At 40.2% G+C, this 27,550-nt stretch overlaps 2 protein-coding genes and 1 long non-coding RNA gene across 3 annotated transcripts in view; 1 reads left to right on the forward strand and 2 right to left on the reverse strand.

Moving 5' to 3' along the window:
- LOC138945412 (lambda-crystallin-like) lies at positions 1–26,820 on the forward strand. Its single transcript, XM_070316844.1, has 6 exons — positions 1–59; positions 19,799–20,033; positions 20,465–20,629; positions 21,720–21,914; positions 22,476–22,581; positions 26,011–26,820. Exons 1-6 carry the CDS (start codon positions 1–3, stop codon positions 26,244–26,246), a joined length of 996 nt encoding a protein of 331 aa, XP_070172945.1. The 3' UTR covers positions 26,247–26,820.
- The window catches only part of LOC138945850 (ficolin-2-like), a 96,679-nt gene that overhangs the window by 34,511 nt on the left and 34,618 nt on the right, over positions 1–27,550 (reverse strand). The window lies entirely within an intron of this gene.
- LOC138945413 (uncharacterized) lies at positions 15,069–19,274 on the reverse strand. The gene is made up of 3 exons (XR_011448987.1): positions 19,016–19,274; positions 17,141–17,315; positions 15,069–16,725 (listed from the first exon to the last, which is right to left on the reverse strand). It is a non-coding gene; the product is annotated as an uncharacterized lncRNA (long non-coding RNA).

A 27,550-nucleotide genomic window follows, 5' to 3' on the forward strand; every position in this document is an offset into this window, starting at 1 on the left:
ATGGCGGACACATTGCAAGCAGACACTGCAACGATGAACAAAATTGGCATCATAGGCAGGTAAGCGCTATGTTTACTGATATATTATATTTGAGCTTACTTCAATAAGTGATTTAGAATGAAGCAAACAACCTGTATGACACATTTCCGAATGACAGCGCCCTTTTCTCGCTACTCCAGTCCAACAGGTTGTTAAAGGGGCCTGTCTTCTCGTGTACATCATTTTGTCAGGCACGAAAGACTCTTCCAGGCTTCTACACTACCAATAAAATAAAAAGTAGGCAGATACATTTAGCTGACGAGGCTGACACCGATCTTTTTCAAAATGGCAAAACAACATTGCTGGGCACAACAGCTGAACCCAATACATTTGTTTGGGTAGAAAAGGAGTTGTTCTTCCATTTGAGATCAAAAACGGGGTCACTCTTGCTTATCTTGATTTTTTGTGTATTATAGTGTCTGCAAGTTTGCTTTTGCGAATTTGATTTTGGGGGGTGTCCTAGGTCTCCGGTCTACTGCATAAACACTAATTCATGAACAATAAAACTCTTTATTTCATACGGTAGGAGAATGAATTACCTTTCTGACAATATACTTGGTTTTAACATAACAGGCCGTATCAGAAAGATCTACAGCTAAATGTATCTGCCTCCTTTTTTATGACGGGAAGTCTATATATATATATATATATATATATATATATGGAAAAAGACAGGCATACGCTGCGTATTTCACGGTTACTGGAGCGTATTCCATGGTTACGGAGCCTTGTTTTCCTACATCCGTTGCAAAAACAATTTTAATTCATCCGCAAAAGCGATTCGCCAGAGACACGCGAATACATGAAAATCGACCCTCGGAAAAATATGCCAGCTATCAAGAACTCAGAGGTGTGTAACATGTATGTATTCTAGCGCGAAAGCCCAGGCTGACATGAGGTGTTTAACACGACCGGAGATTTGATTTCCACATTGTAAAAGAAGTTATTTTATATTTTATTGTTTCAACGGAACGAGTTTATGTGTATCTATTGATGGAACAACCTGCATTCCTCTCTTTATTGTTCTTGTATTTTTTTGTATTTTTAATTTTTATGTACCCCCATGGGGTTTCTTGAAATAAAATTTGACTTGACTTGGCTTACGCGGGACGGAAGCTATCTTTAAATACTGACTACAGTCTACACTTGAGAGATTTACTGATCGGTAACATGTACCCACGGAATACGCGCGATATAAGCCTCATATTGATTGATCGATAACGAAAGTGCAGACCTCAGCGTCACTGTCATTGTCAGAGAATTAGGTCAAGTAATTAGACAGTGAAAGCAAGGTATGTATCACATTATGGAGATAATGAGGCATGGCTGATTAAAATACAGCTTAGTTTAGTCTAGATATGGGTCAATTATTTTGATATGGAGAGAGAGAGAGAGAGAGAGAGAGAGAGAGAGAGAGAGAGAGAGAGAGAGAGAGAGAGAGACACACACACACACACACACACACACACACACACACACACATACGCACAAACATATAAACAGAGACAGAGACATCGCGATAGAGCATGTGGGTGCGATGTGTTGTATTGAGAATTTAAAGAACACTGCACCAGATTTACTAGTAATATACTATTTGATGTGAGCATATATGTGTAGAATGTCTCTGTAAAAAAGCAAGGTCGAGCCCTTAAAAAAAACAAGCTGTCACTGTGATTCCATTACTTTAGCTATCAACATTTCAAACGTGAATACAAAAGAACAAACAGAAGGCACTCAAAAACGCCTCGACATATTACAGACATCATAACTCACAACAAGTCGCGTAAGGCGAAAATACAACATTTAGTCAAGTAGCTGTCGAACTCACAGAATGAAACTGAACGCAATGCAACGCAGCAAGACCGTATACTCGTTGTCCACCGCTCACGGCATAGGCAGTGAAATTGACAAGAAGAGCGGGGTAGTAGTTACGCTATGCTGCATAGCACGCTTTTCTGTACCTCTCTTCGTTTTAACTTTCTGAGCGTGTTTTTAATCCAAACATATCATATCTATATGTTTTTGGAATCAGGAACCGACAAGGAATAAGATGAAAGTGTTTTTAAATTGATTTGGACAATTTAATTTTGATAATAATTTTTATATATTTAATTTTCAGAGCTTGTTTTTAATCCGAATATAACATATTTATATATTTTTGGAATCAGCAAATGATGGAGAATAAGATAAACGTAAATTTGGATCGTTTTATAAATTTTTATTTTTTTTTACAATTTTCAGATTTTTAAAGGAAAAGTCCAAGGTTTTCAAGTATCTCCAAAAACCTGAAAATCGAATGCCAAATGTTACAAACATCTCTGGAAAAATATTGTAAAAATTGAAAAACAATTGTTGTTGTTGTAGTTGAAGATTTAGTGTTGCGGGGCTAGCCAAAACAAGTCGCCTGGGGTCAAGTAGTGGTCACGTGGTTTTCGGTGCACTGTGACGTCGGTGCACTGTGACGTCACAAATTTTTGTGTTGATTCTACCACTAGTACCAGCTTGATTTTTACACAGAAAAGTCACCACTATATGCCCGAAAAGAATGCCTCGGTGGAGAGCAGCCGCAAACTGCAACAACTCGTCAATGTCCCCAGGCATTTGATAGCACACTTTCCCTCATAAAACTCTGAGTCTCTTGTGGAAATGGAAGAGGTGTGTGCAGCACAAGCGTGCAGATTTCAAAGTGTCGGGCACTTTCTGTACACAAATTTCGCCATTTTTCTTCAGCACAAAAGTTGGCGTTTCATCCCTGAAACAAATGTTTTGACCACTGGCAGTGTCTTCCCTTCATAAAAGTCCGGAGAGGGCAGTATTACGCGAGGCTGGTACAGTCGACGAGCCATCGAAACTCCGAGGCGACAGACAAGAAGGAATGCGTTGAAGGTCAGAGTACATCCTTTTTATATTTAGTCAAGTTTTGACTAAATATTTTAACATCGAGGGGGAATCGAAACGAGGGTCGTGGTGTATGTGCGTGTGTGTGTGTGTGTGTGTGTGTGTAGAGCGATTCAGACTAAACTACTGGACCGATCTTTATGAAATTTGACATGAGAGTTCCTGGGTATGAAATCCCCATACTTTTTTTTTCATTATTTTGATAAATGTCTTTGATGACGTCATATCCGGCTTTTCGTGAAAGTTGAGGCGGCACTGTCACGCCCTCATTTTTCAACCAAATTGGTTGAAATTTTGGTCAAGTAATCTTCGACGAAGCCCGGACTTTGGTATTGCATTTCAGCTTGGTGGCTTAAAAATTAACTTATGAGTTTGGTCATTAAAAATCTGAAAATTGTAAAAAAAAAATAAAAATTTATAAAACGATCCAAATTTACGTTTATCTTATTCTCCATCATTTGCTGATTCCAAAAACATATAAATATGTTATATTCGGATTAAAAACAAGCTCTGAAAATTAAATATATAAAAATTATTATCAAAATTAAATTGTCCAAATCAATTTAAAAACACTTTCATCTTATTCCTTGTCGGTTCCTGATTCCAAAAACATATAGATATGATATGTTTGGATTAAAAACACGCTCAGAAAGTTAAAACAAAGAGAGGTACAGAAAAGCGTGCTATCCTTCTTAGCGCAACTACTACCCCGCTCTTCTTGTCAATTTCACTGCCTATGCCGTGAGCGGTGGACTACGAGTATACGGTCTTGCTGCGTTGCATTGCGTTCAGTTTCATTCTGTGAGTTCGACAGCTACTTGACTAAATATTGTATTTTCGCCTTACGCGACTTGTATTTTCATGCATACACGTAAACATTGTTTTGCTGCGCAGCGAGTACGGCTGATATTCGCTGGAGGACAGATGCTCCACAGGCTAGATCTACAGAGTTACAGAACGGTGTGAGCTGAGCTAAGAGTAAGAGTAACAAGTCGCGTAAGGCGAAAATACAACATTTAGTCAAGTAGCTGTCGAACTCACAGAATGAAACTGAACGCAATGCCATTTTTCAGCAAGACCGTATACTCGTAGCATCGTCAGTCCACCGCTCATGGCAAAGGCAGTGAAATTGACAAGAAGAGCGGGGTAGTAGTTGCGCTAAGAAGGATAGCACGCTTTTCTGTACCTCTCTTTGTTTTAACTTTCTGAGCGTGTTTTTAGTCCAAACATATCATATCTATATGTTTTTGGAATCAGGAACCGACAAGGAATAAGATGAAAGTGTTTTTAAATTGATTTGGACAATTTAATTTTGATTATAATTTTTATATATTTAATTTTCAGAGCTTGTTTTTAATCCGAATATAACATATTTATATGTTTTTGGAATCAGAAAATGATGGAGAATAAGATAAACGTAAATTTGGATCGTTTTATAAATTTTTATTTTTTTTTACAATTTTCAGATTTTTAATGACCAAAGTCATTAATTAATTTTTAAGCCACCAAGCTGAAATGCAATACCGAAGTCCGGGCTTTGTCGAAGATTACTTGACCAACATTTCAACCAATTTGGTTGAAAAATGAGGGCGTGACAGTGCCGCCTCAACTTTCACGAAAAGCCGGATATGACGTCATCAAAGACATTTATCAAAAAAATGAAAAAAAAGTTCGGGGATTTCATACCCAGGAACTCTCATGTCAAATTTCATAAAGATCGGTCCAGTAGTTTAGTCTGAATCGCTCTACACACACACACACACAGACACACACACGCACATACACCACGACCCTCGTCTCGATTCCCCCCTCGATGTTAAAACATTTAGTCATAACTTGACTAAATGTAAAAAGTAGTCAGGGTTGTGGACACGTAATCTTGACAATGCGTGTGTCACGTTATCTATTCTATTCAGTCGCAAACTATGCCCTGATATCAATTCATGAAATTGGCAGCGTTTGCTGGAATCATGGTTTAATGCTATTTTTACCAGATCTAAGCTTTTGGTGGATGTGCAACGGGTAAGGTAAACAGACACCTGCATGCTAGAGACAAGAAGATTACGAATTGTGCAGGGAATTAATCTTTCTGCATTGACTGAGAGACGCAAAACCAGTCTAATTGCTACAACATGGATACACATCCAGACGACTTCCAGAGGGTGTCTAAATGTTCAGTGAACTGTATAGATGAGAAGCATACTTTCGAATTGATTTATACTCACACTCATTTTCTCTCTTCTTTTACTTCCAGAACTTATTCTAGCTTTGCAAAAAACGAGAAAGTGTCTTTGACAGATACCATCCAAATAATGCATTATGAAAACAAGTACAAGTTCATTTCTACTCATGTTAATCGTTTATGCTTTCTGTGCTGAGCGACATATGGATTGAATTTCTTTCGTAACTCACCTCCCGTCAACCTGCAAAACTATATCTGTAGAAGTAGTTTCAAATAAAGTTAGTATGCTTCCGAATAAAAAATATGAAAGTATTTTCTGAAATGTTCAATTATAGACCAAAACGAAACATTCACGAGTATGTTGTTGACCTGATGGTCTTTATGGTAGACAGCAAGAGTTGCATGTTCAAGAAGTTTAACTTTAAGCAGTACATTTGAAAGAGCAAGGTAATTTAAGGTGGTATAATTTTAATGGTAGGTTCCACTGTAAGGCGACATGGAGGGTATCTTTGACGGACTCATTCAACATTCATACCCATGCACATCACCTCAAACACAGAAGCTTAGTTCTTGAGTCAAATTTATTGGCTTCATAAAATAATATTGTGAATTTTTGTCCGTTTGCAGATTGGCTTATCTATGAATTTTTTCGAAAATATCTTGCGATCTGCGTACGCATAATGTAACACGTGAAGAAGAACATAAAATTTGCATTTGCCTTCTTCCTTAGTGTTAATTTTTTCTTCATAAAGACTACTTGAAATAAACAAAATGTTTAACCATTTCAAGGCCTCTGAACACGTTTAAAAAAAATGCAGGTCTTTGCTCACTATATCAGGAAAAATCATCTCTCGACTTGAACACATTCCAATAATCAACAGCCTCACTGCTTCTTGGAGCTGGATTTTGTGTGTGGAATGAATTACACATGTGGCGTTATATAAATTAATTCATAGAAGATGTACATTCGTGCAGAAAGGCTTTAATTTAATAATTAGGTCTTCGTGATGTTCTCTTAAAATAACTAACATGTGTTCCCTTTACCGGGCCTCTGAACCAGTTTTGTGAATATGCAGGTTAAACTCGTGCCTTTTCTGTGTTATCAGTGTATTTCTCATCCAGGCATGGATGCGTCCTCTTAAATGGACAGCCCTTCGACAGCCCTTTCCGTGTAAACGATTGGGTTCAAAATCTCAAATCTTACCAGGCTTTTACATGGGATATGGACATCCTTCCGTTTTGAAAAATACCAGAACTGAACACTCTGTAAGGGTACTCTCTTTGCGAATGTAGAATGTTATGAATTAATTTCTTAAACGCCACACGTGTAAAACATTCCCTAAAAAATCCAGCTCCAAAAACCAGTCAGGATGTTGAATCCTGGTATATGTTCAAGTCAAGAGATTTTTTTTTTCTATGTAAAAGTCTTCGCAGATCAGTGTAGTGAGCAATCCTGTTTTGGAAAAGGACGTGCCTTTAAGCCTGTATAGACGGTTTGATTGTTGAGATACTTGGTGGCAATGACCGCACGGGTGGCAAGAGGTAGTAATGCACAGATGACAACAAACCGACATGCATTTTTAAAAAAAATTAGGAGGCAATTGAGAGGGGGAAACATTTTGTTAATTTCCAGAATCTTTATGAAGAAATAATGAACGAGAAGAAAGTCTGGCCTTTAAGTAAATGCAAATTAAAATATGTATACTTTTGACAAACTTTTTCTGTTCTTATTCACATGTTAAAATGTGTGCAGAGATCGTGAGTTACTTCCAAAAAAACATGTTTCAGGCAACAGTCAAACGGACAATACTGGACACAGGCTATGCTGACCGGCTGATGGACTGACTACCTGATGCTGGAGTACACCAACAGTGGAAAATATCTGGAACAAAATGTTGCAGCATGTGAACCATGCACCGGACCACGTGACAACCCAGTATCATCGTCAAACCATGCAGGAAGCTGTTCAACCAAAGATACTTGTTCAACAGTCACACGATGTGTAAAAGTATATTTCAGCCTTCTGTAGCTCAGGGAGTTTGAACCCCACTCTTCATCCGTTTGGGAAAGTATTTCTGATTGTTTTGACTGCACAGGTTGGTAATGGTACGCTGATGCTTCTGCCGAGAAACCCCACTCGCTCAGGGGTGTCGTTTGGGTCGGCCCTTCGGCCAATCGCCGATTTTTTTTTTACTTTGGCCGAAACTTTCATGTCCCTATCGGCCAAATGTCCGAAGAGTATTCGCCTGAATCGGCCAAAGTTTGTCCAGTTTTTGAGTCACTTGAGAAAAAGTGACTCCATGTAATCGGTCAGTGTTAGTCTGTCCGGCCGTCCGTAGACACCACCTTAACGTTGGACTTTTCTCGGAAACTATCAAAGCGATCGGGCTCATATTTTGTTTAGTCGTGACCTCCAATGACCTCTACACTTTAACGATGGTTTCGTTGACCTTTGACCTTTTTCAAGGTCACAGGTCAGCGTCAAAGGAAAAATTAGACATTTTATATCTTTGACAAAGTTCATCGGATGTGATTGAAACTTTGTAGGATTATTCTTTACATCAAAGTATTTACATCTGTAGCCTTTTACGAACGTTATCAGAAAAACAAGGGAGATAACTAGCCTTTTCTGTTCGGCAACACACAACTTAACGTTGGGCTTTTCTCGGAAACTATAAAAGTGACCGGGCTCAAATTGTATGTGAACGTGACTCCCAGTGACCTCTACACTTTGACGTCTGCTTTGGTGACCTTTGACCTTTTTCAAGGTCACAGGTATGTCTTGAAGGAAAAAAATTGAAATATCATATCTCTGAAACTCTTCATCGGATTTGATTCAAACTTTATAGGATTATTCTTTACATCAAATTATTTACATCTGTAGCTTTTTACAAACGTTATCGGAAACACAGGGGAGATAACTAGCCTTTCCTGTTCGTCAACACACAACTTAACGTTGGGCTTTTCTCGTAAACTATAAAAGTGACACAGCTCTAAGAGTAACAAATGTTAGTGTGTCTACTGTTAATATGATTGCTTCGAAAAAAAATTAATGATGCTAGTTTATGTGAATTAAGTTATTGGTGGGGTTTGTTTATGTGAGATTAATGAGAGTATTTTTAATGCCAAGGTAAATATTTTGTTGCTCGATCCATGCAATCTCATTCTTCAGGTATGCATTGTGTTGTGAATAGCAATTTCTTCCTGTCCATCTGATGCCTCATATAATATTCAGAACTGCGAAAGTGACTCGATCGAGCGTTTGCTCTTCTTGTTTGTATCGGTCAGGCTTTGATTGCTAAAACTGCTGCCGATGTACTTTAGTCAACTGAATGACGTTTATTTCCTTCGGGAATACCAAAAACGAAACATCAATGTTTTGAACAGAAGCCATTGACGAAAATTATAGATGCAAGAGTGGTTTCCCTTGGACAAGGAAAACCACACTCTCAGCGTTTGCGTTCGCCGGTTCGCGATAGTTTATCAGTCAGTCAGTGCTTTCGATTTGGATTTGAACATCATGTCGCAACCAAAAAAGAAAAAAAAACTAAATTGGCTAAGGTTTGCTACCATTCGCCAAGGTAAGTGATTCCTGACAAAAAACAGGAACACCGCGAATGTGGACAGTGTCAGGGTGAGTGGTAGTAGTGTTGTCGAGTCGATCGAAGCAGACGACATAGCAGACGATAGTCACCGCGAATCGCAATCTGCTGAGCCAGAGAATAACAAGTCGCGTTAGGCGAAATAACAACATTTAGTCAAGCTGTCGAACGCACTGCATTTTTTCACCAAGACCGCATACTCGTAGTTTCGTCAGTCCACCGCTCGTGGCAAAGGCAGTGAAATCGACAAGCCAGAATAGTGCGGTAATGGTCGCGCTTTTCTGTATCTTTATTCTTTTTAGTGTACTGAGTTTGTTTTTAATCCAAACATATCATATCTATATGTTTTTGGAATCAGGGACCGACAAGGAATAAGATGAAATTGTTTTTAAATCGATTTTGGACAATTCATTTTAATCATAATTTTCATATTTTTCATTTTCAGAGCTTGTTTGTAGTCCAAATATAACATATGTATATGTTTTTGGAATCAGAAAAGACGAAAAATAAGATGAAATTGTTTTTGGATCGTTTAAAAAAACAAATTTAATGACAAGTTTCCGATTTTTAATGACCAAATTCATTAATTATTTTTTAAGCCACCAAGCTGAAATGCAATACCAAAGTCCGGCCTTCGTCGAAGATTGCTTTGCCAAAATTTCAATCAATTTGATTGAAAAATGAGGGTGTGACAGTGCCGCCTCAACTTTTACAAAAAGCCGAATATGACGTCATCAAAGGTATTTATAAAAAAAAATTAAAAAACTGTCCGGGGATATCATTCCCAGGAACTCTCATGTCAAATTTCATAAAGATCGGTCCAGTAGTTTAGTCTGAATCGCTCTACACACAGACACACACACATACATACACCACGACCCTCGTCTCGATTCCCCCTCCATGTTAAAACATTTAGTCAAAACTTGACTAAATGTAAAAAGGAAGAAAGATAGAAAGAACAAGAAAATAAATTAAAAAAGATAGCAAAGACGAATGGGGAAAACCACACGAGAAATGCGTAAATGGTTTTTTTGGAAAAAATAACAACTACAGCAAACAAACAAGTCGCGAAAAGTGGACTGGGTGGCCGAGTGGTAACGCACTTGCGCTCGGAAGCGAGAGGTTGCGAGTTCGACCCTGGGTCAGGGCGTTAGCAATTTTCTCCCCCCTTTCCTAACCTAGGTGGTGGGTTCAAGTGCTAGTCTTTCGGATGAGACGAAAAACCGAGGTCCCTTCGTGTACACTACATTGGGGTGTGCACGTTAAAGATCCCACGATTGACAAAAGGGTCTTTCCTGGCAAAATTGTATAGGCATAGATAAAAAAAAATGTCCACCAAAATACCCGTGTGACTTGGAATAATAGGCCGTGAAAGGTAGGATATGCGCCGAAATGGCTGCGATCTGCTGGCCGATGTGAATGCGTGATGTATTGTGTAAAAAAAATTCCATCTCACACGGCATAAATAAATCCCTGCGCCTTGAATATGTGCGCGATATAAAATTGCATAAAAAAAATTAATAAATCCTTGCGCTTAGAACTGTACCCACGGAATACGCGCGATATAAGCCTCATATTGATTGATTGATTGATTGAAATTACTACATTTAGTCAAGCTGTGGAACTCACAGAATGAAACTGAACGTAGTCCGCCGCTAGTGCAAAAGGCAGTGAAAGTGACGAGCCTGTTTGGCGCGGTAACGGCTGCGCTGTGCTTCATAGCACGCTTTACTGTACCTCTCTTCGTTTTAACTTTCTGAGCGTGTTTTTAATCCAAACATATCATATCTATTTGTTTATGGAATCAGGAACCGACAAGGAATAAGATGAAATAGTTTTTTAAACGATTTTGGAAATTTAATTTTAATCATAATTTTTATATTTTTAATTTTCAGAGCTTGTTTTTAATCCCAATATAACATATTTATATGTTTTTTGAATCAGAACATGATGAATAATAAAATAAAAGTAATTTTGGATCGTTTTATAAAAAACTAATTTTAATTACAATTTTCAGATTTTTAATGACCAAAGTCATTAATTAATTTGTAAGCCTCCATGCTGAAATGCAATACCGAAGTCCGGCCTTCGTCGAAGATTGCTTGGCCAAAATTTCAATCAATTTGATTGAAAATTGAGGGTGTGACAGTGCCGCCTCAACTTTTACAAAAAGCCGGATATGACGTCATAAAAGACATTTATCGAAAAAATGAAAAAAGTGTCTGGGGATATCATACCCAGAAACTCTCATGTAAAATTTCATAAAGATCGGTCTAGTAGTTTACTCTGAATCGCTCTACACACGCACAGACACACAGACACACAGACACAGACACACACACATACACCACGACCCTCGTCTCGATTCCCTCCTCTATGTTAAAACATTTAGTCAAAACTTGTAGTAAAAAATAACCACCAAGACAAACCCACAAAAAAACAAACCGTGATTAAAATCGCATTCCACGTTTTTACATTTAGTCAAGTTTTTTTCATTTTTTCGATAAATGTCATTGATGACGTCACATCCGGCTTTTTGTAAAAGTTGAGGCGGCACTGTCACACCCTCATTTTGATTGAAATTTTTGAAAAGCAATCTTCGACGAAGGCCGGACTTCGGTATTGCATTTCAGCTTGGTGGCTTAAAATCTAATTAATGACTTTGCTCATTAAAAATCTGAAAATTGTAATAAACATTTTTTTTAAATAAAACGATCCAAATTTACGTTCATCTTATTCTACATCATTTCCTGATTCTAAAAACATATAAATATGTGGGGTTTTTTTATATTAAAAACAAGCTCTGAAAATTAAAAATATAAAAATTATGATCAAAATTAAATTTCCGAAATCGATTTAAAAACAATTTCATCTTATTCCGTGTCGGTTCCTGATTCCAAAAACATATAGATATGATATGTTTGGATTAAAAACACGCTCAGAAAGTTAAAACGAAGAGTGGTACAGAAATGCGTGCTATGCAGCACAGCGAAACCACTACCGCGCTAAACAGGCTCGTCAGTTTCACTCCGTTTTGCACAAGCGGCGGACTACGGTCATTGTGAAAAAATGCAGTGCGTTCAGTTTCATGTAGTAATTTTGCCTTACGCGACTTGTTTTTGTTTGGCGGAGGGGACAGTGTCAGCTGATAAGCAATTATTGAGCGACAGTGCCAACGCTGGACTGAAACGAAGGGCAACATCTTTATGGAATGAATTACCTGATCATATAAAACAAACGAATTCAATTGGTTGTTTTAAAAGATTTTTGTCCAGAGATGACCCTCTAATTCCCCCGTATGTCTACTCTAAAGTTCGAAAAGCAGAAATCATTCATTGTAAATTAAGATTAGAGATAAGCGATTTAAATGCAGATATGTTTAAAAGACATTTGACAAATGATGTTTTCTGCAGGTGTGGTTTTCATGTTGAAAATTGTGAACACTTTTTATTTGACTGTCCATTGTACACGAATGTTAGAGCAACCACTATTGATACTCTACCAGATAATAATAATATTACTGTTTTGTGTGCTATGTACGTACGGTAATAGTGACAAGTCCTTGGCTGAAAACACAGCGCTGTTTTATATCAGATTCAGAAATTTATATTAGACAGCAAACGTTTTTGTTAACACCATATGTTTAGTCATTTTGTTACTAGAGCATTGAATTGATCTATAGTGGATGCAATCTCTCTCTCTCTCTCTCTCTCTCTCTCTCTCTCTCTCTCTCTCTCTCTCTCTCTCTCTCTCTCTCTCTCTCTCTCTCCCTGTATCTGATTGTCCTCTGTGTCTCTATGTGTGTGTCTCTATATGTGTGTGTGTGTGTGTGTGTGTGTGTGTGTGTGTGTGTGTGTGCACGTGTGTGTGCACGTGTGTGTGCACGTGTGTGTGTGTGAGTGTGCGTTGTGTGTGTGTGAGATTTCCGTACCACTGTTGCTATAGTTATCGTTGTTGTTGTTTTTGTTTTCATTTGTTTAAATATCATGCATTTACAATATTGTCCGCCACATTACTCGTTTGTTTCTAAGAGCACATTTATAAGTTTATCTTGTTGTGCTCCCTTAATTACAATTTTCAATTACGGCTTTGTATTTATGCAACTGAATAAAACTGTTTAAACCAAGGGTAGTGATGCGAAAAGTGCATGACTTGACGCGGACTATGAAAGGGATAAGCCCCATCACATAGGGCTGTCGCCACTCCAGTGTTAATGGCAACAAGAAAAGCACGTCTCCATATCCCTGTTTTCCACAGGTGTATTGTGTGCCCAGTGCACACCCGTTTCAACCCTGTGCACGGATTTTGACGGATTACAAGTAGTGCGTAGACGCCGCCTGAATGTTGCCAATTAGGCCAGGTAATGCTTGAACTGCGGTTCTCCTTGACTACTTTTAGGCTTCTTTTTCTCTGTTCCAATGTATAGGCTTTTTGAAGGGAAACGAGCTATTTGTGAATGGCAAAACACGTACGGCCGTTCCTTGCGAGGGGTTATAAGCTTACTTATTACTTTTTTTGTCCTCGATGGTAACGATGTATGTTGCATGATTCCCGCAGTGGGGCACTGCGGTTATGAAATTAAAGGCCCCTCCTGTTTTTGGAACCGCAGGAGCTTTCTAGTTTGCTGTTAGGTAGATTTTTGGTTCCTCTTTCCTGTCATGCTCTCTTTTTCTTCATGAATTCTTTTCTTTTTTCTGCCTTCTTGCTCATTCACCTGTATTTTTTCCAAAAATCTCTTCTCTTGCCGCTTGTCTCGCGATTCATGTATAGTTTAATCTGTTAGTGTTCTGATGTAAGTCCAGCAGTAGATAGGTTAAGCCTATTTTAACATACTGGAAACTGGTAATCTTCCAGTAGGTATTAATTTAGTTTTACTAAAGCCTGCTGGGACACAAGTAATGGGTTAGTACATTTGTAAACAGGAATCGCTTGACAAGTGGCCCCCTTCATCCCCCCCTTCCTCGTCCTGATATGGCTCTGCGTAGTCGGCTGGACGTTAAGCAACAAATAAACAAACAAAATGTTGCATGATGACTAGGTGGGAAGGGGGAGGGGCGTGAGGTCGAAGGGGTGGGGTGGTGATGGGGGGGGGGGGGGTGAGAATACAATAGGGGGGGAAAGAGGTGGGGAGGGATGGGGGATGGTAGGGGTGTGTGAAAGAGAGAGAAAGAGAGGGAGAGAGAGAGACAGAGAGAGAGAGAGAATGAGAGACAGAGAGAGACAGAGACACTGACTGACAGACAGACACATAAGACAAACTCAAGACTCAAGTCTCCAAGACTCAAAGATGCAGACAGACAGACATACAGAAAGAGATACACAGACAGAGACACAGAGAGGAGAAAACAAGTGGCGTAAGGCGAAATAACAACATTTAGTCAAGCTGTCGAACTCACAGAATGAAACTGAACGCACTGCATTTTTTCACCAAGACCGCATACTCGTAGTTTCGTCAGTCCACCGCTCGTGGGAAAGGCAGTGAAATCGACAAGCCAGAATAGTGCGGTAATGGTCGCGCTGAGCAGGATAACATGCGTTTCTGTATCTATTCTTTTTTGCATACTGAGTTTGTTTTTAATCCAAACATATCATATCTATATGTTTTTGAAATCAGGGACCGACAAGGAATAAGATCTTCTTCTTCTTCGTCGTTCGCTCAGACACTGTCATGTGAGCGTAGATGCGTTGTGCTGCCGTTACGCGCCTGACAAGTCAGGCCCAGCACATCCGACTGCAGCTTGTTTTTATATCAGTGTTCGCTCTCCTAGATTGATTGCTTTACCGGGCTGCCGAGTTCAATCTACCCGTTTTCTGGATGGCCGTCGCATCTTCCGCATCCATGCTGACGCCCTGAGCTGTCCAGTCTGCTGTTGTATTCGCCTTCGGTGCCAGGTTGTGGGCATATCTGTCCTGTTGCCACCTCTGCCGGATGTGTTCCCCTAGCAAGTTGGATGTGACATGGGGGTGACATGGGGGTTTCAGCTAATGGGTCCAACCCCCCAGGTTTGTCTTCAGAGTTTTCCTTCTCCTAGGAATGCTGCCTACCTTGGCTAACGAGTCGTTCCTACCCAGCGCTTGTGGAAGCAGCAGTAACATGGGGCATCCTCGTCCGCCCAGCCAGCCGTTGGGAGCAAGCTCCTCGTCCGCCTGTCTGACCGTTGGGATGGGTGACTAGATGTCCTCTTCCGCCTTCGCTGCCGTTGGGAGTTCACTCTCCTCTTCCGCCAGTTCCGCCGTTGGGATGTCTAGTCTTGGTATTTCACCCATACCTGGGGATTTGTTTCATGGGCACCAGGGCGTATCCACACACGGGTGGGCCTGCGTACCGCACGTACGGGGAAAATCTCCTCCGCGCCCTTGCATTTTAGCCTGAGAGCATAGGGCTCCCAGTTTCCACCCAACGCCACGTGGAGGCAATGCATAGGACTTGTTGGTGAGAGGCTAAACCGGCAGAAGAGACCTACGCGGATGGCTGCTCTCTTTTCGACCGGTGCTGCATGCAGCTTTGGCTAGCCAGCGATGAAGGCTGAAAGCGGATGCGACACTTAAGCACATGTATGTCAACGCCAACACGCTTGAGACGCATCACACAACCATTTGGGCTGGGTAAGGAATAAGATGAAATTGTTTCTAAATCGATTTCGGACAATTAATTTTAATCATAATTTTCATATTTTTAATTTTAATCCAAATATAACATATGTATATGTTTTTGGAATCAGAAAATGACGAAGAATAAGATGAAATTGTTTTTGGATCGTTTAAAAAAAATAATTTTAATGACAAGTTTCCGATTTTTAATGACCAAATTCATTAATTATTTTTTAAGCCACCAAGCTGAAATGCAATACCAAAGTCCGCTCTTCGTCGAAGATTGCTTTGCCAAAATTTCAATCAATTTGATTGAAAAATGAGGGTGTGACAGTGCCGCCTCAACTTTTACAAAAAGCCGGATATGACGTCATCAAAGGTATTTATCGAAAAAGTAAAAAACCTTTCCGGGGATATCATTCCCAGGAACTCTCATGTCAAATTTCATAAAGATCGGTCCAGTAGTTTAGTCTAAATCGCTCTACACACACACACACACACACACACATATCACGACCCTCGTCTCGATTCCCCCTCTATGTTAAAACATTTAGTCAAAACTTGACTAAATGTAAAAAGCGTCCAAATCGTGGTTTCCAAGCAAAATGGCTCACCCTACACGGTCTCAAGGTTTGTCAAGATTTGCACAAGATTGGAAGAGTTTTACTTTCAAGAAATTAAAGTTAAAGGTTTGAAAAAGTTTCAGAGAACTGCATGGCGTCTGTTGCAAAGCTGATTGTTTCAGCTGCAGTATGCAACATATAATCCAGGGGCGGATTAGGGGAGGGGGGGGGGGGGGTTACAGGGGTAAGAAGAAATTCTGTCCGTGAATTATTTTTCTTTTTTTCTGTCTGTAAAGCCGGGGGAAGTTAATTGGTTTTTTCATTGTCACAGTATGCGACATGTCTTCCTTCTAACCATACTACATGATTTCGGGAGCAGATATCAGTGAAGATAAATTGCCATTATTTAATACTAATGTTAAAAGAAATGAGTGGCTGCTGACACCAGTTGATCCTGTTTAAAATCAAGGATAAGCCACAAATTGTTTATAAAATAGCTAAAATTCTTCAGCTTCAGGGGGGCTTTGCCCCCCAGACCCCCAAACGGGACCCTGGACCCCAGGTCCCAGGTTGTAACCCCTCCCCCCCTCTGGCTTAACTGCTCCGCCCCTGTAATCTGTGTTCCTAAGACAATGATTGTATGTATTGGTGTTCCCCTCTTGAGTCTTGTGCTTCAATGTTGCGGTGACTTTGGATGAGCCAAAATAATAGCCGAACTTTTTCCAAGATGCCCAAAAACGTTCTGACAGTTTCGGCCAAATGTCCCAACATGAAAATGTCTAGCAACACCCCTGTCGCTAGCGCACCAGCAGCTGCTGCCTGTTATGGGTAAGCGACGTGCCTGTATTTCCTGCAAAGCAAGACAGAATAAAACAGCAGCTTAGTTTGAGCTTTTAAGACATTCGTACCAGAGAAAACGTGTACGTGTTTGTTTGGAGAGGGTGGATAGAATCATAAGACACGCTGTGTCTATGTGACGTAGAGCAGGTTTTCAAATTCATGCTGAAGCACTGTGTGATCGCTATTCTTTCTGACATATCTTACCTTGATTTCAGATAGACTGGAAACCGAAATGAGGATGTGTACATGAATAAACTATGCTGATATGTATGTGTTCAGAAATAAAGAATAGTTTTAATGATATATGATGGTGTGTTTTGTTTTTTTCGTATTTGAAAACAAATTGTACACTCTGTGGTCAATTTTACTTTCAGATAAATAAATCTATCATAATGGAAATCATCTGTTTGTGTTGTGTTACTTACTCATTTTGATCAATGTTGAGTCGTCCATATTCCTGTGTGTACGCATAGTATGCAGTTTGAAGGTAGTAGATGTCCGAGCAAACATAGGAGGATGTGCTGTTAGGCTGTCTATCTCCTCATCCAGGTTTTTCAGATATTCGAATTTAGTTCCCTCTTGGAGTTTCTGCACTGACACCTGATAAGCAAAATACACGTATCACTCTGTGACCATGGCAACATGTATCATCTGTATGCCCCGTTCAAAAATTACCTTGAGATTCTAAGGTATACACAGAAATTGCAGTGGATCACAAAAACAACCCGAACAGTAGTACATATATTCACAGTTTAAAAATTCATGCAATGAGAGTCAATAACCCGATTTAACCCCAGGTAGATTCAGGGTCCCACTGACTGAATCTCATATGGTTGCTTTTCGGCACACACCATACATTTTTAATGGGACTGTGAGGTTTTGTTACAACAATAAAAATAGTAGCAACGTACTGTCTGTTCGTGACGTTTGAGAATACCGATCTATGCACTAACGCATTGTCTTTTTGTAGTGTGACTGTCCGATATTGCGAACTCCTAAAAATCAATGATCAAAAAGTTTGAACTGCTGTAATCGTGTTTCAGCATATGTCTGACTGCTTATTTGCTTCCAAAACGGCTTGCGATATCACGCCATCAGCGTTTCGCCACTGCTCAGAAAATCTTATGATTTCAGATCTAGTTTAAGATCGGAAATCACGTGTGCTCGTTTAAAAAACAAAATTCATTTATTACTTCCCTTTGACCGTTTCGCAAGAAAAATGTCAGGATCACTATTAGCACATGAAAGCAGCCCAACGCCATTTGAAATAAGTTTCACTGTTTAGTGGTGTCAATGTCATGTAGTGTCTTACTGTTGCAAATAAAAATACCATAAGTGCAGTTTTGTCCGAAAGAAACAGGCTTTGCGCAATGTTAACTTGCTGTCTACATGTTTCGTTGTGTGACTGAAGAATTACTCAGAATTCCAAGCGAAAATAAGGATAGTCGCGTGTGAACATCACTGGGGAAGCATTTATTCTAAACTAGGCAGTTCAAGGACGAAATCCGTGATTAAATATAGGAAAATAAACAACACCATAATGCTAATAGCAAAAATCCATAATCTTTACATGCTTACAGATCTGTGGAAGCACATCCACTGATCTGTGAAAAACACACCTGACTTCGATCTAGCACTGCAAGAGGTAGCGACTACCAGGGACCTATATTTTAGGTCTATGTAGGTATGTTACAAAAAAATTCAAAATCTTCATTTAACATTTTGATCTATATCACTTGAAAGAGCAGAAAATCAGCATTCCAATGGTATATATAACTTTGAGATTGGATAAGTGTAACCCGAGTTATGAATTTTTAAAGTAATAAAATTCGTAATAGAGGCAAAGAGGATAAATTGAAACCATTTTTGACATTTTTCAGCTAAAATTAACTGTAACCCACACATTTATTTATCAATATTGTTCAATTTGGTATCAAAAGAAAGGTTCAGAGCTCTATCAAACAACTATAAAAAAAATAAAAAAAAAATTTTTTAAGAACCTCTTGTGTGTCTTCTTCGCCCGATATTCTGGCCGGCGAGCTCGACAGTGTTGGACTCGCCATCTTTCTCAATCTTAAAGTCAAGAATGTGCTCTACGTCTTCGACAGGGTGCCCATGTGATGTAAATTTGGAAAAGAATAGAAAAGAGGACCCCAAAACTGAGCCAGTGTGAGTGATCAGAAAATGGGGGGCCATTTTCAATGACGTCAAAAATTGAGCTGCGTGCGCACTTTGTAACATACCTAGTCTATGCGACTACGGACTAGTGTGTCAACATCACAACAAAAAGAATCACATACCATTTCGTATTGCCGCTTATGCTGGCTCTGTTTCAAGCAGTTCCTTGTGGCCTCGCATGCATTTTGACGACGAAGAGGCTCAAACGGGCACGGTAAAACCTCAGGCTGGCTGAAAACCGGTCCGTATTCCACTTGTCTTCCTCACTGCTGGACCCGGCCATATTTGTTGTTCAAGGCCCGTGACGTAGCACACGTATGTGCACAAGGTCATGAGCCAAGACTGCGCGCGCGATGGAACGATTCAGAACAGCCAACAAACGAGTCAAAGTATACTTTTTGGACTTCTGTGTTCATTTTTACACACGCATTTGTGGTTGATGAATTAAGAGGGTCAACATATCAAAAGTGACCCTAAACCTTAGACTTTTCCTTTAATGACCAAAGTCATTAATTAATTTTTAAGCCACCAAGCTGAAATGCAATACCGAACCCCGGGCTTCGTCGAAGAGTACTTGACCAAAATTTCAACCAATTTGGTTGAAAAATGAGGGCGTGACAGTGCCGCCTCAACTTTCACGAAAAGCCGGATATGACGTCATCAAAGACATTTATCAAAAAAAATGAAAAAAAGTTCGGGGATTTCATACCCAGGAACTCTCATGTCAAATTTCATAAAGATCGGTCCAGTAGTTTAGTCTGAATCGCTCTACACACACACACACACACAGACACACACACACACAGACACACGCACATACACCACGACCCTCGTTTCGATTCCCCCTCGATGTTAAAATATTTAGTCAAAACTTGACTAAATATAAAAACGATACATGCTTTCAGTGGTCTCATCGGGAAAAGCTGGGCAATGCTCTTTGCTTGCTCAGGATATGACGTCATGTTGTATGACGTAATCTCAGACCAACTGCAGTCCGCCCTAGTGGACATCGAGGCACAGTTGTCTGCCCTTTACAAGGAAGGCCTTCAAAGAAGCAGTTTGACCTTGGCCGAGGTTAAAGGTCATATTTGCACAACCACCATTCTCGAAGAATGCGTCACTGGAGCCATCTACATCCAGGTTGGTTTTGTGTGTGTGTGTGTACGTGTGTGTGTGTGTGTGTGTGTGTGTGTGTGTTTGTGTGTGTGTGTGTGTGTGTGTATGTGTGTGTGTGTGTGTGTGGTGTACGTGTGTGTGCGTGTGCGTGCGTGCGTGTATGTGTGTATTCGCGTGTGTGAAAGATATATGATAAGAGTTAGGGTTGGGGTTGCAACGCGCAGTAAGCGAGCCGGGGAACGAAAGAACAAATTTAGACCAGTAAGACCAGTAAGACCAGTGAGGGCTATTGGATAGAAAGTAACTCCCCAAAGGAAGCCACTTGATGCTGTTGATTGAATGATGGGCAATATACCCCTCACTAAGTCATTTGGTATTCGAATAATCTTTTCAGTTCTAGTTGTCAGAGCTGCAATTATAACGACTCTTCTTCACTTTATATTGTTTGTTGCAAGGAATGTGTCCCCGAAAACAGGGACCTAAAGCGTGACGTATGGCGACAGATCGATGACGTCATTACGCCTGATGACGTCGTGTTCGCCACCTCCACGAGCGCCATCGTGCCATCTCTGCTGTCTGACCACTTGAAGAAAAGACATAGGTTTATGGTGGCCCATCCGGTAAGCAAATTCTCTTTTCTTAACTCGAGGCGAATTGGGGAGGGGAGGGGTAGAAGGAGGGGATGTTATATTTTGAGATAACTTTATTGTGTAAAACTCCGTCCCTCGCACCTCCGCCTCGAAAATAAAAGCGCTGGCGTCAAAAAAGACAAACAATCCTCGATTACATACATGGGCAGTTTGAAAGTTTTGCTCTTTATATAATCTCTTCTAGGGGAAACTGATAAAGTTTCGAGAAAGATCATTGTCTTGGTGATTGCATGGTGGTTCAGTGAAAGTAAAGTAGGCTTACTTATGAGGCTGTGAATATATGTTAGTATTACATGTCGTTAACGACACAACTTACAGCTATTGACTCACCTGCATACATACATATAGAACGTAGGCTACCTCTCAAAAACTAACCATTCTGTAGAAAATGAGTTTTTCATGCTCAAATCATGCCCACAACACATTTTTTTTCTTGAAGACCAATTAAATTTGTGAACCTGCGTTAGTCATCATCTCTCCCCCCCCCCGACCCCCCCCCCCCCCCCCCTCCTCCCCTCGCCCTCTTTCAACCCACTTTCTCGATTTCCTTCCCCGGATATTGTTGTTGTAATTTAAAGTCAAACCATCTTGCCGTGGCGTCCCCGTTTACCTCCTCTGATTCTGTTGTCACATTCTTTACTTTGTTTGACATTTCTAACAAGGGTATTAGGCACATTACGGTAATATAGTCAAAAAACATAGGGTCGGTAGGTCGGGATTTTTTTATTTTCATTTTGTTTCCCCCCAAAAACATATTTTTAAGTTATTTTGCCAAAAAACAAACTTAATTTTTTTCCCCAAATGCCAAAAAAAAAAAGTCTAGGGTCGCGCGAAAAAATTGGGTCGGTCGGGATACCGTAAACAGACTATTTTTTTGTGTGCCTTAGTACTCTTTTGACCTTGACAGCAAACGAAAAAGCAATTCCTATATAGATGTAAATATGTAAACACACTTAGTATTAGCATACAGTAGCTTGTTGTGTGGTACAAAGTGTTTCTACTGAACTATACATAATTATGCCACCCGATAACATCGGAATATATTTTTGCGTATTCAAAGGCCAACCCACCGTTGCTGAACCCGATGGTGGAGCTGGTGCCCGCGCCCTGGACAGAGCCTGCCGCGGTGGACCGGGCACGGGCACTGATGGAGGTCATAGGCCAGGTGCCCATCGTGCTCAACAAGGAGATCGACGGCTTCGTGCAGGCGCGCATTCAGGCCGCCATCATTCACGTTGCCTGGCAACTCGTCAGCGTAAGGAGAGGGAAGCGGGTGGGAGTGTTGGCCGTGGGGAGTTGGGGCCGGGCGGGTGAGAGTTGAGGGCAGACGGGTGTATAAGGATTTAAATGAGGATGGGGAGTGAAAAGGGACGTAGGGCAAGATTGACGGAAACGGGGACGGATGTAGGAGTCGTAAAATGTAAGTTAGCGTGAACATGGACATACAAGATTAAAGAAGGTATTTTCTATAAAACGATAAAACAGAATGAAAGAGACAATGAGTAAGAGAGAGAGAGAGAGAGAGAGAGAGAGAGAGAGAGAGAGAGAGAGAGAGAGAGAGAGAAAGAGAGAGAGTGAGAGACAGACAGAGAGAGAGACAGACAGAGACAGAGACAGACAGAGGGTGGGAGAGAAAAAGAGAACGAGAGATAGAGGGAGAGAGAGTGAGTGAGAGAGAGAGGGAGAGAGACAGAAAGACAGAGACAGAGACAAGAGAGAGCCAGAGACATCTCAGTACCAGTCACCTCTCACAGTACACGCACACACTACTAACATTACGCAGCCTTACAGAATGCTGGACGGCGTTACTTTTCAGGAGGACTATGTGGACGTGGAGAGCCTAGAGACGGCCATGAGCGAAGGGCTGGGAGGATGGTACGCCTTCATGGGGCCCTTTGACGTCAAGCACATCAATGCGAATGGTATGCATACCAGGGGCGGAGGGGTGTTTCCGGACCCCCCCCCCCTTCCTGGCCTTAAAAGAAAGATAAGAAGAAAAAAATGATGACTCAGATTGCACCGGATTGCTCCATTTTCCTTGATTTTTATCAAAATGTTCCGGGGGAGGGGGGGGGGAGACAAGCCCCAGGACCCCCTAGGAGCCGGCCTTTGTCTTCCAAGTGACGGTTTGAGAAAAAGTTGGGTAATCTCAGGTTACACGAGATCGGTCAATTGTCCTTGTTTTGATCCAAATTTGTCTTCTTGAATTTTCTTTTTGGGAGGTGTTTTAGGGTAAGTTTCATGGCTCAGATTGCACCAGATTGCTCCATTTTCCTTGTTATTATCAAAATACCTGGGGGGGCAAGCCCCCGGACCCCCCTAGGAGGTTTAAACGCTTTGCGCCCTCAACTGAACGCTTCGCGACGTCAAATTGTCCCCCCCAAAAAAAATGTGACCCCCCCCCTCTCAAAATGATGTGATCTGCCCCTGCATACCTAAACAAATCGCGTGCGCTTTCCAACCGAACCTCCTAACATCTATTGGGCTCCTGTTCGGCCAAAATGTAGCTGGAACATCTTGGCTTCTTGATCGGCCTAACCTTACAAAATCGCTTGGGCTCTTGTTCAATCTTACCTCAGATTAAGGTGAAGGAGTGTGTGTGTGAATATATAATAGAATAGAATAGAATAGAATAGAATAGAATAGAATAGAATAATGTTTATTGTCATGAACCAGTAAAGTTATTGACACAACAAACAACAAATAATGCATTATACAATGCTAAAACAATCCGTAACAAATTTGCCAAGACGAACTTGAACTTCGTCTTCTAAAAATAAGTTACTTGGATTTTTGTTAGCATATTTCATATTGATATGTGAAGCATCTTCTTTAAATTCATCCCTTAATTTAACATATTTATTGCATTTATCTAGAAAATGTATTTCATCTTCTATAACATTGCATTCAATACAAAGACGATTTTCTTTAGGGATATTCTGATGTCTTCTACTTTCAATTTTTAGACAATGTGTGCTAGTCCTTAATCTGCTTAACATCTTTCTGTGTTTATTATTCTTAATTTGTATTAAGTATGACTGCATTTCGTAAGATTTACTGATCATAGAATAAAACTTAAATCTGGAATATGTATCTGATTTTTCTTTTGTCCAGTATCTTATATATTCCTCTTGTTGTTTTTTGTCAATGGCAAACTTTAATTTGTGTAAATTTAATGTAGATTGGTTATGCCAAACGTGACTAAAACCTAAGTTACAAAGAGATTGTCTAACAAATTGTAGCCATGGCGTTTCTGTCGGATGGTGCAACATTGAGTCATATAATTGATGTATATACGAATCTTGTTTGGAGTCTAGAATATGCGCCCAGAATGCTATTGTTTGTGATAACATTTTTAATCCTAAAGGGAACCTTCCTAATTCCCCCAGTACAGGTATCCACATAGCTTTTCTATGAACTCCAAGAAGGAATCGACAAAATTTGATATAAACAAATTCATGAGGATTTTTGCTAGATAAACATGATCCAAAGAAATTATCAGTATTTGTTTGTTTTATTTTATTATTAAACGTAAACGGATACCAGATTTCAGCGCCATATGTTAATATCGGATTTACAAGTGAATCAAATAAATGTATCATTGTGTCTATTTGCACGTTTTGATTGCTGAAAATTCTGCGGAGGGAATGTGCTGCTTTATTACCTTGTTTACTTAAATGATCTTGAGCTGTATCAACATTTCCATTCTTGTTGAATATGACCCCTAAATATTTATATTGATCTGTTACTTTGATTACATCAGTTCCACATTTAAATATTGTGTGCATTTTTGGATTTATATGACAAAATACTATAATTTTCAACCCCCATTGTAGGCAATAGTTATTTAGATAATCTAACTTATTTTGTAATCCTATTTTTGATTTTGAAAGAAGTACTAGATCATCTGCATACAGTAGACACGATATTTTTGGTGTCATTTCGATGCTGATGTCATGGTTCGTGCTTCCATTCTTTTGAGGTTGGCACGTGGTCTTTGGAACCTTCTGTTTTTTCTCATGTAGTTGGTTTTTTACGGGTGTGCTGTACGTAAGGATATCCGAATACGTCGTTTGAGTTGTCACATCTTGTTGTCTCGTCTTGGGGTGTGTCGACAACATGTCAGTCAGTTCCTTGATCTCTTCTTTGTGACTTCTATTTGTCAGCTGGATTTGTTCGGCCAAGTTGAGAATCGCGTTCTCAATGTTCTGTATCATTCTCTTGCCCTCAGACTGTTCCAGTTTCAAGAGCTGCAACTCATGTAGCAGGATGACATTGTTGTTTTTAATCGCATGGTTGTCATCAAGAGATTCTTCTTCTTCGGTGAGGATTTCACTGACGTCCTCCACAATCTTTTCGTCCAACATCGCTTGTGCACAATCCTCGCAGGTGAACTTTCTCTGCGTTCTTACGAATAAGCACAGCTGATACACTGGTAACTTGGTGTGCATCCATGGAATCTTGCTTTTGCATGAAGAACATGTAAGTTTTCTTTGTTTAGATATTTCCTCAGTTTTTTTCACCGTTGATCAGTGTTTTCACGAGTGTTTCATCATCCTCTTGACAATTCTGGAATCTTTGTTCTTGGGTTGTCAAGGGAATCGTGTCGTCATGTCCTTCTTCAACCGTGGTTTCGCTTCGTTTTTCTGCTGTTTCATCTTGAAATTCATCCTCCTCGCCTACTCTAGTTTCATCCTCTCTTTCAAAGTTCTGATGCTCATTTGAAGAACCTTTGAATATAACTGGATTCTTAATTCCAGCCTGCCGCATCGCGCATTTTGCTGCGGCCAACGACTGGTAACAACGATGAGTCGCCTTTGGGAATGCCGTCACTGACTTCGACGCCTCGTTCCATGTATCAAATATCCCAACAGTCCTTCCATTGCTTACAGCATAAAGTCGCTTTTCTGATCTCTTCTTTTTCCTTGATCCTCTCGAATGACTCATTTTTTTCACTTTTGAATCATCACTTCACAGGGGATGCGTCTGGCTTTCGCCATTTTAGAACCTGAAGTTTATGTGTGTGTGTGTGTGTGTGTGTGTGTGTGTGTGTGTGTGTGTGTGTGTGTGTGTGTGTGTGTGTGTTTGTGTGTGTGTGTGTGTGTGTGTTTGTGTGTGTGTGTGTGTGTGTGTGTGTTCGTACTTGTTTGCACGCGCGCTCGCTCAAGCGTGTGTTTATGAAACCTCCCGTTTTTCACAGCATTAAAAAAAATGAATATATAGATGACACAGAATTGAATTAAACCTATAGATCGGGTTTTACAATTGACATAACTCGTCCTATTCAACCATCTGAGATGTCATACAGCTTTAACTCTCATCAGTGTCTTTACCATGTTTTGTTATTAAAGGTTTCGTGGACTCGAACAAGAAGTACGGAGCTATGGTTGAACAAGTCCAGAAGACATTCCCCAAACCGGAACTGATGCAAGGACCGGCAGCCGAAAAGCTGACACGTGACCTCGAGCAGTGGACTCCGAGCAACCGATTGGCCGACAGGTGTCGCTGGCGTGATCGGCGAATGTCAGCACTACTGCAACTGAAGCGCAAACTGGACGAAGAAGGGAAGAGGGAGGAGCCTAAATGAGTCGCAATGCAAAAATTACTTTTTGTACAAACAACGAAAATGTACTCTCATTACTATGCGTAAATATACTTCTTACTTCCATATCAATGATCGCGAATCAAAAATGGTTCTTTACATCCGTGCAGGCCTGTCATGCTCAATCCGTTAAGGACAGAGATGGCGCGAACATTGAAATGGATTGTGTTACTATGGACAGTTTTTGAAAATTATTTGAGATCATTGATAAAAACCTCTTACATTTTGTTTTTCTTTGAGACAAACCGAAAGTCCGATTCAGATAAATAGAAGATGGTTATATGATTAGAATATACACGCTACGGATTCTGTGAAATGTGTATGTTACAATGCAGTCATGGAATACCAGAATTAGTTACATGAAAATCGTAAGTAATATTCATTTTAAGGGTTAACTTGTGTTGACATATACAATCTGTAGGTTGCCATGTACATTCAGATAAGTATGGCATTTACAATAACGTGTTACTGTACAAAGCCAAATATTCACTAGTAATTTGCAAGACATTGTTCCATGATTCTTTTTTTGCAATTGTAGTGAATACATTGGTAATCTATTCTGGTCGGTGTTGTTTTTTTGTATATAATTTGACAATATTGTATTCAATGAAAATGGCATAGTGTCGAACATTGTCTCTGATAGATGATTTTCGGAAAAGTGGTCAGTCAAGGTTTATATTGTGATCAGGAAGAGGTGTGCCCCTTCCATACAGTGAGGCAAATACACGTGGCCACTGAACAGTATTGCAAAGCGATTATAGCAGCAGTGAATACTTTGCTCCGATGAGCATATTTTCGAAAGCCAGTGGGCACGGCAAAAAGTGCTCTTCAGAGCTGGTTTTAGACTGTGTGAAGTCTATGATCACTCGCTTCGCAATGGTTTGAAATGTTGTTTCAAAGGTGTACGAAACTTCAAAGATCAATAAAAGCACGACAGGGTTATTTCCCCAAACCGTCTATTCAAGCTTGTCCAAGCCGACACGTGTGCCGTTTTGGTCTAGTTCTAATTATCTCTTTAAAAAAAATTCCAATACATATCTTCTTCTTCTTTTTCGTTCATGGGTTTAGACTCCCACGTTCACTCATGTTTTTAACACGACTGGAATTTTACGTGTATGACCGTTTTCACCCCGCATACGCCGATTTCGGAGGAGGCATGCTGGGTATTTTCGTGTTTCTGTAACCCACCGAACTCTGACATGGTTTACAGGATCTTTTCCGTGCGCACTTGGTCTTGTGCTTGCGTGTACACACGAAGGGGGTTAAGTCATTAGCAGGTATGCACATAA

This window comes from Littorina saxatilis, linkage group LG13 (genome assembly GCF_037325665.1).
Source record: "Littorina saxatilis isolate snail1 linkage group LG13, US_GU_Lsax_2.0, whole genome shotgun sequence".
Classification (NCBI taxonomy): domain Eukaryota; kingdom Metazoa; phylum Mollusca; class Gastropoda; order Littorinimorpha; family Littorinidae; genus Littorina; species Littorina saxatilis.